Source organism: Mastigoproctus giganteus, chromosome 1 (assembly GCF_048544385.1).
Source record: "Mastigoproctus giganteus isolate SK-2022 chromosome 1, ASM4854438v1, whole genome shotgun sequence".
Lineage (NCBI taxonomy): Eukaryota > Metazoa > Arthropoda > Arachnida > Uropygi > Thelyphonidae > Mastigoproctus > Mastigoproctus giganteus.
The window spans coordinates 126,257,090-126,272,033 of NC_143575.1; the positions used below are offsets into that span (position 1 = coordinate 126,257,090).

Sequence of the window (14,944 nt, forward strand, 5' to 3'; positions counted from 1 at the left end):
GAAACGTATTCTGTCGTAAAGTCATATCGTTGTTGTTGTTGTTTGTTTGTTTTTTAGGAGCATTAGCAACTAAGGCCATATTGCTCCGGGATATGTGGTGATCATTCTTTGACCTTTCCACATGCTCGAACCCCGGTCTAATCAAGAAGCGTGTGCTACGCACTGCTGCTCCTTCCCACCTGGCTACGGAGGCACCTTTCATATCGTCAAAAATTTTCATTGTTTGAAACAAATCACATTAATCAATTTTGACCATTTTCCATGCTGTAAAAAATTTCAAATATTAGCGAAATCTCCATTCCCAAAAAAAATTTGCCTCGGTTATATTTTCTGAACTTAAACTACAGTTACAACAGCGTTTTTCAGATCTTGATGCAAGTGCAAAAGACATTTCCATATTTCAAAATCCATTTGGCTGTACAATTGAGGAGCTTCCATCAGACCTTCAATTGGAAGTGATTGATCTGCAAAATGATGATATGCTAAAGGTTAGATTTAAAGAAATGGATCTAACCCAATTCTGTAAATATCAGTATCTTTTGGAAGATAAATATGGTCAATTAAAATCATATGCATGGGGATTTATATCTATATTTGGAAGTACTTAGACATTTTCGAAAATTAAATATGTAAAATCGCAATACAGATCATTATTAACGGATGACCATTTCCAAACAACTTCAATGGTAGGAAGTACTAACTTCGAACTCCAATATGATGAAATATTATCTCAGAAAAAACAATTACATTCATCGCATTAGTACAAAATTTAACCAGTTCTATAATATGTTTATTAATAAATGGAAATATTTTATTCATTCTTTTTTTGTAGGTGTCAGCATGTGTATAAATATTATGTAAAATATCACTTCCTAATAAAAAGATTTTGAACCTGTTTCTTTTTGTTGCTCTATGAGTAGAATTACCCATGTAAAATATCTTCGAGCTTGCTACCTGGCCCGCCGAGCCTAAAAATTTTACAATCTTGGCTCTTTCCAAAAAAAAGTTTGCCGACCCCTGATTTATAGAATAATTGTTTTTAGAGATAGAGGATATAATTGCACAATATAATGCAGTTGTGAGGCCACACTTGTACTGTGTCAATGTATGAAGGCACTTCTAAAAATAATATCAAGCTTCTTGAAAAGGTCTAATATGTGTCACATGTTTGGTGTGATTGGCAAGAAGGCAACCACGAGGACAGACTTTGAAAATGTGCGATGCAGAGCTTGACCAGATACTTTAGAAGGGATCCCATTGTGGTTTATGTCTCTGAGAAGATTAAAATAAAAAAATAAAAAATAAATTTCATGGTGTTAAGTAATATGTGTAACAGGTTGCATAAATTCAAACTAAGGTGTGAGAACCATAAACCATGCTGTAGGAAGTTTCCCTTTATTTCTTCTTCTTCTTCTTCTTGGTCCTTAGCTGGCAGCTGGAGGAGGCGGTTGGCCACGCAACCAGTATGCTGCTGTAGGTGCCGCAGGGTTTCGGACTTGCTCTGTGATGTTCTTCCATACTTTACGATCCATGGCGTCAGTCCTGGCCTGGTTAAGGTTGAGACGTCGGCTCTTCAAGTCATTTTCCACTTGCTTGGCCCACATTTTCCTAGGTGCGGTCTGTTGGATGCCCCATTGGGTGGGTCGTTGTCTCCAAAGGAGTGTGGATGGTATTCTGTTCGTGCCCATTCTACATACGTGGCCAAACCATCTAAGCCTTCGCTTCTGGATTTGGTCGGCAATGGTTGGTTGCTGTTGGCATTTGGCGCGGATGGTATCATTAGTGATGCGGTCACGAAGTGAGATGCCCAAAATCTGCCGCAGGCATCACATTTGGAATACCTCAAGTTTGTTTAAATCTAGCTTGAGACAAATCCATGTTTCTGATCCGTAAAGGAGAATGGGCAGGATCAAAGTCTGGAAGAGTCGGATTTTAGTCTTTGAGGAAATGTTGGTCCTCTTCCACAGACACCATGGTGATTTCCCTTTATTTAGTAAGTTGTTAATCATTGGAATAAGTTATTCCCACTGCGAGTTAAGCCGACAGGGAAATTTGGGGATCTGCTGGAACGGTCACTATGTGAAGAGAGAAAACACTTAGGTTTGGGTTCCTCCTTCCTACTAATGTAATTAAATATTCTGATTTTCCTCTGATGACCAGCTGAACCATGAGGCCGAAATCAAAAGCAGAATTGAACAAGCCAGGCAGGCATTCACCAAATGGAGAACCCTCCTCACCGACAGAAGCTTGAACATCATGCTCAAATTACGCACATTGAAATGCTACATCTGGCCAATACTGCTCTACGGTGTAGAAACCTGGACTCTAACATCAGCCACTACAAAAAAGCTCCAGGCCTTCGAAATTTGGCTCTACCGAAGAATGCTGAAAATTCCGTGGACAGCCAAGATAACCAACGCACAGGTCCTGCAGGACATGCACACAGAACAGGACCTGCTCAAAACCATCATCAGCAGGAAATGCAAATACCTAGGTCACATCGCTAGGAACCAACAAAAATATCACCTACTACCACTCATCCTGGAGGGAAAGATCGAAGGCAAGAAACGCCCAGGCAGACCGAAAATGGCATGGCTAGATAACATCAACACCTGGCTTCACATGACAACAGCACAAATTCTACACGCAGCGCTAGACAGAGAACAATATCAAAACGAAGTCGCAAACGCCATTCGGCAGCATTAAAGAAGAAGAAGAAGATTTTCCTCTATCAGAACCTGTATATTACCTACCACATTATTTTCGTTTTCTACCTTAAATGGAGTTGAATACAGTAAACTGTTGATTTTACAGGCTAGGAGTGTTCCCCATTAAATCAAGCATATTTTTTTATTTTTTTTTTTTTTAGTTCAGCGTTTCTAATACATTGTCATTCTAAACATGATATAAATAAAACAAAATGAATTAGAATGATATAAATAAAACAAAAATAAAGTAAACAATAAAAAACAACAAAAACAAGCTAATATTTACCTTGATTTCATTGGTCGATACATATTAAATAATTAGTAAAAGATGGAAGAACTTTGTTTTTGGCAAAGGATACAAACAAAAATAGCAAAGATGTCTTTACTTATGTAAACTCTGGAAGGAAGGGGACGAATCAGATTGGTCTACTTGATATCGATGTTTCGACTTTTGATGATTCTGCTCAGGTAGCTGACAACCTGAATTAGTATTTTGCATCTACATTCCCACAGGAATACTGTAGAGAAGTGGAAGCAAGAAGCTTAAACTCTAACAGGGAGCTAAATGATTTTGTAATAACTGAGAGCAAAGTGAAGAAATTGTTGAAGTTAAACATAAGAAAGGCACCTGGGGTGGATGGGAGCTATCCAGTTATATTAAAGGAGACAGCAAAGGAAGTAAGGAAACCCTTAGCTGTAATTATGAGAGCAATCTTGGACTCGAGGGAGGTCTGCACAGAGTGGAGAAGTGAAAATGTATCTCTAGTTCACTAAGGGGGATCAGAAAGTAACACTAGTAATTACAGACCTTTTAGTTTAACTTCTGTTCTGGGGAAAATAATGGAGTCAATAGTTAAAGAAGCACTGCAGGATCATCTAGAAAAGACTGTGGTTATAGTTCAGACACAGCATGGGTTTGTTAAGGGAAGGTCTTGCCTGGCCTCACCTGCCTCACTCTTACGTACTCAGCCGTGAAGACACTCCTCAATGCCAAAACTGTCAAGTTCCACTAACTGTATATCACTTCATGGTGAACTGTCCAAGATTTAGTAGAGAATGTCTAAGAGCATTTCAAACAATAATGAATGCACACAACGACCTAAAGCTTAAAACAATTTTAGATGACCAGCCAAATATTGTCGACTTTTTCTTTTCCCTTAAGTTAATTGGATACTTCCAAACCATATAAAATTAATAGTATACCATTTATGGAGAAACTACATGATTATAAAACAGAATTTGGCTTCCTTTCTAAACTACATCAAGAAAAGGAAAAATGTTGAAATATGAAACTCTGCTAACCTAGCCTAACATATTCTTGCTCCAATAGCTCTCAAACAACAACTAATCCATAAAAAAGATTTGGATGTTGCCATTGAGTGCTGTGACTCATGTATTTTCAGTCCCCCTATTTCGTGGGTACACTCTAGTGCTGATGAACTTTTTTCACAGATATTGCCTCTCTATTTTTAATCATTTGCCTCCAGTTGCTTAATTGTTTGCTTAATCTACCTCGTGCTTTGGAACATGCTCTATTCAAATGTAATTGTGTTTACTTAGTGAATATGGAACACTGATATGTCAAAGTGGTTTAATTTCTTTCTCTTACAGTAATACGATAATGAAAGCTACCTCAGTACTTTTGTCTCAACCACAGAGTCGAATTAGACACGAAATCAAGTTCTCTAGTGACAAGCATAGGTAAGCAGCTGATTCAATTTAATTATTGAATTTAATAAGATTCAATTTAATTATTGAATTTAATAAGATTCAATTTAATTATTGAATTTAATAAGATTCAATTTAATTATTGAATTTAATAATATATGGCACTCATGCTTTTATAAAACAGTTATTTAAATGATATACTGATTGCCAAAATCGTCATTTTCATTATTAATATAATTTATTTTTCTTCTCTTATTAACTTTTATTACTAATTCAGAAATTAATTATTAATTTAATTTAATTCATATTTTCATTTACTCTTTTATAGTTATACTTTCTAAAATATGTGTGAATGGTAAAAATAAGCAGGATTATGATCTACTCAGTTTACTCTATGCAGCATGATGTTGAATGAAATAATTTGTAGAACTACTTTGAAAGGTACATTAAAGTTTGCTGAGGTAATGTTTGCCTCCTCTGCAGAATCTGCAGATAAAGGAACCACTAGGTGGCAGTGATCACAGTGTGCTGAAGTGGGATTTACTCAAGGAGGTAACTACCATCAGGGGTAAAGGGAAGGGTTATTGCTTTCGTAAAGGCGACTAAGATGGCCTGAGACAGTATTCAAATTCTATACAGTGGGACCAACTGATGATGTTACCAACAGCAAACTCAAAATGGGAAGCATTCAAAGAACTTATCTTGGAAGCTACTAGGTTTTACCTACCAACTAAGAAATATTGTTCAAGGTTCAGGCCTAAATGGATGTCAGATGAACTAATGAGACATATGGCAGAGAAGAAAAATGCATGGAATACATATAAATTAACATGTGACACAGAAGCCTATAATAGATATAAGTTGATCTGTAACCAAGTTACAAAGGAGGTTAGGCAGGCGAAGGCAGATTATGAGAAATCTTTGGCAAGGGATGCAAAGAAAAACAGGAAGGAGTTCTTTACTTATGTAAACGCTAGAAGGAAGGGGATGAATCAGATTGGTCCACTTGATATCGATGGTTCAACTGTTCTTGATCCTGCTCAGGTAGCTAACAAACTAAATCAATATTTTTCATCTACATTCACACATGAGGAGTTATTCAGGAAGAGGAATGCCGTAGATGAAGTAAACACTGGCAGTGAGCTAGATGATCTTGTAATAATTGAGAGTAAAGTGGAGGAGAAATTGTTGAAGATAAATACAAGAAAGGCACCTGGGGGTGGATGGGATCTATCCAGTTATATTAAAGGAGGCAGCAAAGGAAGTAAGCAATCCGTTAGCCATAATTATGAGAGCTTCCTTGGACTCAGGGGAGGTTCCCACAGACTGGAGATGTGAAATGTAACCCCAATTCACAAAGGAGGATCAAAGGCTGACACAAGTAATTATAGACCTGTGAGTTTAACTTCTGTTCCAGGAAAATTAATGGAGGCACTGGTTAAAGAAGTACTGCAGGATCATCTTGACAAGAATTCGGTTATAGCTCAGACACAGCATGGTTTTGTTAAGGGAAGTCTTGCCTGACCAATTTTATTGGATACTATGATGCAGTCACAAAAGAACTGGATGCAGGGAATAACTTTGATATTATATACTTGGATCTTAGAAAGGCTTTTGATACTGTTGCACATGGAAGACTGCACAAATTGGAGCAGTGTGGCATTGGAGGCAAATTGCTGCTATGGATAAAAGGGTGGTTGAGGGGGAGAAGACAGAGAATGGTAATCAATGGACACTGCTCATCATGGACTAATGTTATTAGTGGAGTCCCTCAGGGTTCAGTATTGGGTCCATTATTGTTTTCTGTATTTATAAATGATATTGATGATGGTATATCAAGCTTAATGTCCAAGTTTGCAGACGATACGAAGGTTGGCAGGGTTGTCAAGGACACTACTGACACTATGCTACTGCAGCAGGATCTGGAAAGGTTGAGCAGATGGGCTGAGAGGTGGCAAATGAAGTTTAACATTGACAAATGTAAAGTACTACATATGGGAAACAGCAACCCCAGAGCAACGTATCAACTCTGTGGTACTACACTGACAGTGGTAGAGAATGAAAGGGACCTGGGGGTGGTTGTGCAGGCAGATATGAAGTTCTCTGAGCAGTGCAGATGGGCTGCAAGAGTAGCTCATGGTGTATTGTCGATGATATATAGGAATTTTTCTAGCAGGGATAAGGAGGTGATTATTCCTTTGTATAAGGCAATGGTCAGACCGCACCTAGAGAACTGTATACAGGTCTGGAGGCCTCATTTCAAGAAGGATGTAGAGATGCTGGAACGAGTACAATGACGGGCAAAAAGATTAGTGAATGGAACAAAGGGGTGCTCTTATGAAGAAAGGCTTAAGTTTTGCAAATTACAGTGTCTGGAGACTAGGCACCGGCGAGGTGATCTGATAGAGGTGTATAAAGCCTTGAATGGTTTGAGCATGCTCAATGCTGATGGGATTCTTCCTCTTGCTCAGAATAATCACCTGAGAGGGCATAAATTCAAATTGAGGAAAGACAGATGTAGGATAGATGTGAGGAAATTTGCCTTTAGCCAGCTGGTGGTTGGTTGGTGGAATAGACTTCCATCCCTTGTCGTGGAAGCTGATAGCCTAAATAAGTTTAAGGCTCAGCTGGACAGGTATTTCGAACGAACAGAGGGGTGAAGTGGAAGTGGTTATTTTTTATTTATTTATTTATTTGATTTTTTTTTTTTTTTTGCTGATGCTGCATAAGCTTTGCTTTCTTGCATTAAATGCCTCTGCTAATGCTAAATGCTAATGGTATCATCAAATGGTGTAGTAACACCACTTTGCTTATTGGGGGCTTGAAGTGGTGAAACCCATTCTTCATATTTTTCATATGGACATGTTTAATGTGCGAAGTCTCTTGAGAAAAGCTCACGCAATTGCCATCTCTTCCATCATGCATTATGATTGAGGACTTTAGAGGTTATGATGAGCATAGTGCCAAGATCAATCATCCTTACATTTTGAGGATACAGATCTAACCTTTGTTCACATGCCAGCTACTAGATAATACACCAGACAGAACCTATTGATAACTCTCTATGAAGCATCTGTATCAGCTATTGTATAATCTTGCTGCCTCTACTTTACCAGACAGTGACTGGAGGGAATCCCAGTAATGTGTATGTGGGTGGAGGGGCATTGTCAAGGCCAAATTATGTCAAGGAGCTGGATATATTCTTTGCAGTGTGTACACCATATTCAATAATTTCATTACTTCATACATGTCCTCCCCCCACCTTTTCGTTACTACTCAATATATCATGAATAGTCAAACTAAAGAACAAATTTATGTGAAAAAAGATATCTAAACCTCCCAAACACTTAATTTTCATTTCACAAATATACATGTCCGAGTGCCAATCTGAATGATGTCCATTTCCACTTAGTCTGCCGAGCCCAACTTACTTTTTCTGAGAGAATCCCAGTTATCGGTTTCAACCACTGCTCATCTCAGTTGTCCTAATTATTGGCTGTATGATTCTTTTCTCTTCAAAGGTGTTACTTGTGCATATTCCCTGTCAAACACTTAGTAATTTGGAATCTCCTCTTTTGGACTCACTTAAAATCTCTGTTTACCATTCTGTCAGAGTCATCTGTTGCCTCTATTGATCTCCTTCTACTAATCAGTTGGAAATCTTTGACTTCCTTTCTTTGAAAAGGAAAACAGCTTTTTTTTTTTTTTCCTCATTCTTATAGAATCCATTCAAAAGAGGGCAATTTAGGTTAATTATTAACCCATATCTTACAAAGTCTCTCCTCCCTGTCTCATAGACATCCTGATTCTGCTTCATGTTTTTTCTATAGATACAATCAGTTCTGCTATAACATGGTACATGTGTGCCTAAAAAATCTCTGCATATGGTATGTATTTCACGCATAATAAACAACATGGCTTATGGGGGAAAATAGGGTTACGGGCAGAGCACTCAAAAAAAAAAAAAATTTCAGTCTGGTAAGTAAAACTAAAAATAATTAGAAAACCAATAAAATTGCTAATACAGGTTTAAATATCTTAAAATTTCTAAAAAAATAAATAACCATTACAGTAAATATAGCACTTTACCTTGACAAGATATGTTTTGCTTGACTGATATTTCTTCACTGACATTTTTTTGTTTTGTAAAAAATTTAAAACAGTAAAAAAGATGAGCAATCAATAACGGCGAACACGGGATGCACAAATTGCAAACGTGAGACAAGTTTACGAAGCTTAAAAAATAGGAATGATGATTCTGAAAATTTGTTTTTTATGACGTCATGGTGTTTATTAATGATTTTATTGATATGCAAATTTAATTCTTGATCACGTGGTCCTTATAGTTATATATTCACACTATCAAGTCCTTATAGAACTTGATAGTGTGAATTTCGTATCCTGTTAATTGACTATGACGTCACCATGTGTCATGTGCCACTGTGGAACATCCTATGCAAATTCCTCCTCTGCCTGTCTTGCTCCCTGGTGGCAATAGTTGGAATTACAATTTTCTGTAGATTGTGATTTTCTTCAGTAGACCCGTTTCAGGAGATTGCCTGTTATATCAGTAGACTGTTCTCAGCACACTGATACTTCCATCCCGAACGACAGATAACGTGTATCCGACATGAGTTCCCACGAGGAATCTAGCTCCTCTGCTGGTGAGGACTCGGATCCAACTAACCTCCTCCCCCTTAAGGCAAACAGCCGATATCAGAAAAAGAAGATAAAAAGATATTCAGAGGCCGTCCACTTTGCTCCACTAACAATCCTTCCCCAGTTGATGATAATGACAATCACCCTCTGTTGATCCTGAACAATCAATTGCAGCTAAACTTGACTTCAGCATCTCTACTCCAGTTGCTGCCGCCTTCTTGAAATCACTTGCCCATGCTTCTCCTGCACAACCTGCTGTACCTTCATCCAGCCAACCAGCTGCCCCTGTTTCTCCTACTCCAGCTCATCCTGCAGCCTCTTCCTCTGCTTCCTTGAATCTGGCTACCTCAGCTCCATCATCCACATCAGTTCCAAAAGCTACTCCATCACTCTCTGCCCTTGAGCAGACTGTTGCATCAGGGCTCCCATCCTCAAACATGCTTGCTATTCCTGTCTCCTCTGCCCCTGCTGTCACTGCTTCTGCTGACTCCTCATCCCTTCATCAAGTAATCTCTACGCTGCATAAAAACCCAGTGGCATTCCTAAACCACAACAATAACAGATTTACTAGGTCGGCAGCAAATACTGTGCAGGAGCTGTGGGCTAGACTGGAGACTATCTCCACAGCTCTTCTGATTGATAATGAAAAGCTCCGGACAGTTAATGAAGAGCTCAGGTCCCAGACAAGCATCCTTGAAAGGGTGCTTGATACCTTATCCAAGCTCCCTCCAACCACAACTCATCCTGCACTGGAAGCTCCCTCACAGAATAAAGAACTACCACTCAGATCCTATGCCTTGGCAGCCAAGACGGCATCTGCTACACCATCTCAAGGACTGTCCCGCCTCCCACAACTAGCCAAAGCTGACACCCAAAAACCTCAGCATCTTCTTCTGGTCCGTATATCTGAAAGGTCAGAACTGAAGACTAGTGGAGAGGTGAAAGAAATAGTACAGAATAAGCTAAAGAACAATTTTAAGACAGTTAAGATCAAGTCGTTAAGAGCAATTAGGAACCGGGGAGTTCTTCTTGAAGCCACAACCAAGGAGGATCTCTACAACATCGCAGTTGCCAACCCATTTCACTCAAAATCTTGCTGACCATGGCATCACCCTTGAGGAAATAAAACAGGATACTAACCTCAGGTTCACAATCGAAGCTAATTCCAGTTGTACAGCTCACCAGGTCATCACACTATCACCTAGAATCTTCAGAATAATCATGTCACTTGACAGGATCTTTCTTGGGTGTAGTTCTCACAAGTTCTGCCCATTCACCGTGGTGACTAAACGCTTTTTGTGTCTTGGATATGGACATACATCCCAGCACTGTACGCACTCATCCCCTACGTGTGGACACTGTGCCCGTAGTGGCCACATTCATGCAGAATGTCCAAACAAGGATGAGAATCCTAGCTGCATGAAATGCAAGAGAAGACATCGTGAACATGGGCACTCGGTGCGGGATGTAGCATGTCCTGAATACCAGCAAGCATTAGAACAAGTAAGACTAAGGACCGCCAATGAATAACCCCCAACTCTTCAACCACAGTCTCACCAGCAATAGCCATAGTGTCAAACTTAAAGTCATGCAGATCAATGGTCACAGATCCCGGATTGTCGCTGAAGTCACGGGATTCTCCATCCACACTCGGGTAATTCAGCCTACCCTCGATGACCCAAAGACCTGTATTGGGATCCTCGACAGCCAGCTGGATGTCCTAGTCATCCACGGCCTTTGCAATAAGTTTGCAACCTGTGTTCAAATCACCCATGCCTCATCTATGTTTTATCTAATTTCACTCTACTGTCCACCTTCCAAGAACATAGAAGAATCTCTCTTCTATGTCCTTGGACCTTATTGAATATATCTTCATCCTCAGGTTCTACAAATTAAGACCATCACACCTTTTGCTTCTGTTTAACAAGTGTCTATGAGACAGCCAGTTCCCTAAGTGTTGGAAAGAGGCATTGCTCCGGCTCATTAAAAAACCAAACAAGCCTTCAACTGAACCACGATCCTTCAGGCCTATTGGACTACTGGCTAACCTTGGGGAAAAATATTAGAGCAGCTAATGACCCACAGAGGTACCACTTTGTTCCTTTCACAGGATTTAATCTCCCCATCCCAGTATGGCTTCACACCTCACTACCTGCAGGGGCCATCTACTCTGTCTGCCTCTTATTTCCAATTTCTTCCCCCAGTCTTTATCCTCCCCCAAAACTTTTGTCTTGCACAGCGTTTAGCCCTACATTTCAAAATCAAAAGAGAACATCAAATTCTTGCCCGAACCTATTTGGTTTTTAAAACTCACTTTCACCACACAGCGCCACGTCGCATACTATTAATACTAACTTGTTAAGTATCACTGATATCAACCTCGATTTATTTATTTATCATTATTTTTTTTTTTGGTCCTAGCCACTGAAATCCCAGGAAAGTAAGTGGCAAGACCAGCCAGAGTACAAATATTGGTAACACCTGGCCGGCCTCCCTGTGGCGGGTATTGGTAACGTCGGGTCTCACTATGTGCCCGGCGGCTAACAGGCCAGATGAACAATGGGCACAACAAACTACATAGTACATATCCCACACACTTTTAAATCTCTGTCTTGTCCGATACAGAGAACATACACGGAGATGGGAGAAATCCCAGGTGCCGTCAGACCCCGAACATACCTAATACCTATGGCTTCACACCAGGCTGCTCCCCCCTTGACGTGGGGGCACCTGTACGTGGTGAGGGGACCTCCCAGTGACGCTGCTGGACTCCCAGACTAGCATCACTGGGATCCAACGCCCACAGCCCAGGTTCCAGGCTTACATCAATGGAATCCGGCGTGTTTGCCGTGCGCTGCGACCCACGGAAATTCGGAAAGGGGGGATCCTGGTGGTTGAGGGGCCCAGATTCAATACACCACTTTGGCCCCTGCTTCGACAAGACAAGACCAGTGGTCCTGGAAGGCCCGGCTAGGATCAATCGGCTAGTAGGCTGACCTGCGAGGGTCAACCATGTCAATGCCACGCCCCTACCCTCATGGGCCGAGGGACAGGATTCAGGCTGGCGGCAGTGCGGGTATAGTGTCTGGGTAGCCCTGGCGTTCCACTCCCGAGCGCATTTATTGCATGCCGGGTAGTGGGCGTCTCTTTGGGCTCTGTGGTGGGTGGGGAGCCCGGGCACTGAACCATATAAAAACTCTATGAATCCTGATAAACTAAATTCTTCAGGGGCCCCAACTCGGCCCCTATCTGAAACTTTAGAAAAAGATACTGATAGCATTATTGCTACAAAGAGACAGCGAACAGAAATATCATCAGGGCCTGTTCCAAAATTTTTAATTATTCATTCCACCACTGAAAAACCGACTGGCAAAATGTCGCCCTTCTTCATACAGAAAGGGTTAGCAGGGTCACCCAAATCAGTTAAGAGGCTCCGTTCTGGAGACCTTAATTGAAACCAAAACTGACAGGCAGTCTGAGCAGCTACTCCGTGCAACATCAATCGGAGGAGTACCCATAACAGTGACGCCACATAGAACACTCAATTCATCGAGAGGTGTAATTTCGGAATGGAACCTTCTCGACGTTACCGAGGAGGAAATCTGCTTAGAATTGAATCTACAGGGAGTTACTGCCGTTAAGAGAATAAATGCACGTAGGGATGGGAAGCTTGTTAAAACCAGGAGCATTATCCTGACTTTTAACTCGCCCAAACCTCCTGATGAGATTAAAGCTGGCTACATCAACTGTCCAGTTCGTCCATATGTTCCAAACCCTTTACGGTGTTTTAAATACCAGAAGTATGGACATTCTCAAATGGCCTGCCGTGGAGTCCTTGCATGCACTCAATGTGGTGCAAAGGACAACGAAACAACAGCATGTTCAGCCGCAAAACCCACCTGCATTAACTGTGAAGGCGAACACCCGGCCTACTCACGAGCATGCCAGAGGTGGAAAGAAGAAAAAGAAATTCAGAGGCTGAAGGCAGAGCTAAACATATCGTACCAGGAGGCAAGGAAAGCGGTGAAACCTCTCAACATCAACAAATCTACCTACGCCCAGAAGGTAGCAGGGAGATGTTCCATCGGAACTCAGATGGACATGACCATTCCTCCAAAAGAATCATTCACTCCCATCGCACGCTATCTCTTAAGTCCTCAAAAACCTGCACAGAAAGACCAATCAGCTGCCACTCCTATATCGGTACCTCCTAATGCTCCACAAGTAACAAAAGCAATCGCGAAAGAAAAAAAATAAGAAAGGGGAAGTACCCCTTAGTACCCAAGAAAACATGGATGTTGAGCAGAAGGAGGTACCCGAAGATTCAGTTTTGCAGCTCTTTGCTGAGGAGGAAATGGACACTGGTCATCGTCCATACTTCCCCAGGGAGGATAAAGCCAGAACTGAAAAAGGTAAGCCCTCAGCACCTCGGAAGCCGCCTGATGGACCCACCAAGCCAAAATAATGGCTAAATTCCTACAATGGAATTGTCATGGATTCCGGCGTAATACTGATGATATCAAGGCCCTCCTGCAAAAGCACGAACCAATTTGCTTTTGTTTGCAGGAGACTTATCTAAAGGCAAATGATAACCCCACCATACATAATATAACACTTTTTCGTAAGGACAGAATTGCGGATGGTCCTGCTCATGGAGGAGTAGCTATCCTTGTGGGCAACCAGACCCCAGTTCAGCCCTTGCTAATTACAACTAGCATTGAGGTTGTTGCAATTCGCCTTACAGTGGGATTTTTACTAACGATCTGCTCAATTTATTTGCTACCTGGGACTGACATCTCCCAGAAAGACCTTGATGATCTTGTAACGCAGTTGCGTCCCCCTTTCTTACTTCTCGGGGATTTTAATGGACATAATACCCTGTGGGGTAGCGCTAACATCAACGGAAGGGGGACGAGTCATAGAGCGTATGCTCAATGACAATGACTTTTCCCTTCTAAATACTGGAACAAACACCTTCTTCCACATGCCTACCCGTACTTTTTCTGCCATTGATCTCTCTATCTGCTCCCTTTCTCTACTCCCTTCACTCACTTGGGAAGTGGAGGAGAATCCATACAGAAATGATCACTTCCCTGTGATAACCTCGCTATACAGTACGAGAACTTGTCTTCCTTTTAGGTTACGACGGTGGAAGATTGATCAGGCTGACTGGTCTGCCTTCCAACATCGGGCAAATTTTGACCTAAGTACAGTCAGTCAGGAGCCTATCAATGATGCAGTAACGTACATCACAGAAAGTATCGTCCAAGCAGCTGCGAATGCTGTTCCAAAAACATCTGCCCGGTTTCCACCATTTCCCAAGCCTTGGTGGAATTCACAATGCACAACAGCAAAAAAGGCTCAAAACAAAGCGTGGGGGATATTTCGCCGATATCCTACCGCGAACAACCTTATAGCCTTCAAACGTGCACGAGCCAAAGCACGCTACATCCGTCGTCAGAGTCAAAAGGAATCGTGGATCCGTTTTACATCATCTATTAACCAGTCTACCAACTCTAAGGTAGTCTGGGATAAAATCCGGAAAATGAAGGGAAAATATACATCCCACCCTTCTTCAATCCTAGATTATAATGGATGTACTATTGCAGATCCAACTGCAATAGCCAATGCTCTTGGGGAAACATTCTCTAACATCTCTGCAACATCTTCGTATTCCCCAGAGTTCCTGGTCCTGAAACATAAACTAGAAAAAGATGCACTTAATTTTAAGACTAAGGGCATCTATCCCTACAATGGGGCATTTACTATGCAGGAACTGAAAAGAACCCTCGCTCTTTCCAGAGCAAGTGCTGTTGGACCAGATGGCATCCATTATGAAATGATTAAACATCTTTCACCAAAATCTATGGATTATCTGCTCTTTCAATATAACAGAATCTTTATTGAAG

At 41.1% G+C, this 14,944-nt stretch overlaps 1 protein-coding gene across 1 annotated transcript in view; it reads left to right on the top strand.

Annotated features, from left to right (window-relative positions):
• Window positions 1-14,944, top strand: part of Uggt (UDP-glucose-glycoprotein glucosyltransferase) — an 820,111-nt gene that overhangs the window by 374,680 nt on the left and 430,487 nt on the right. The window contains exon 25 of the mRNA XM_090386735.1: window positions 4,320-4,409. Coding sequence (XP_090242861.1) covers window positions 4,320-4,409 — 90 coding nt within the window. The remainder of the gene's footprint in view (window positions 1-4,319; window positions 4,410-14,944) is intronic.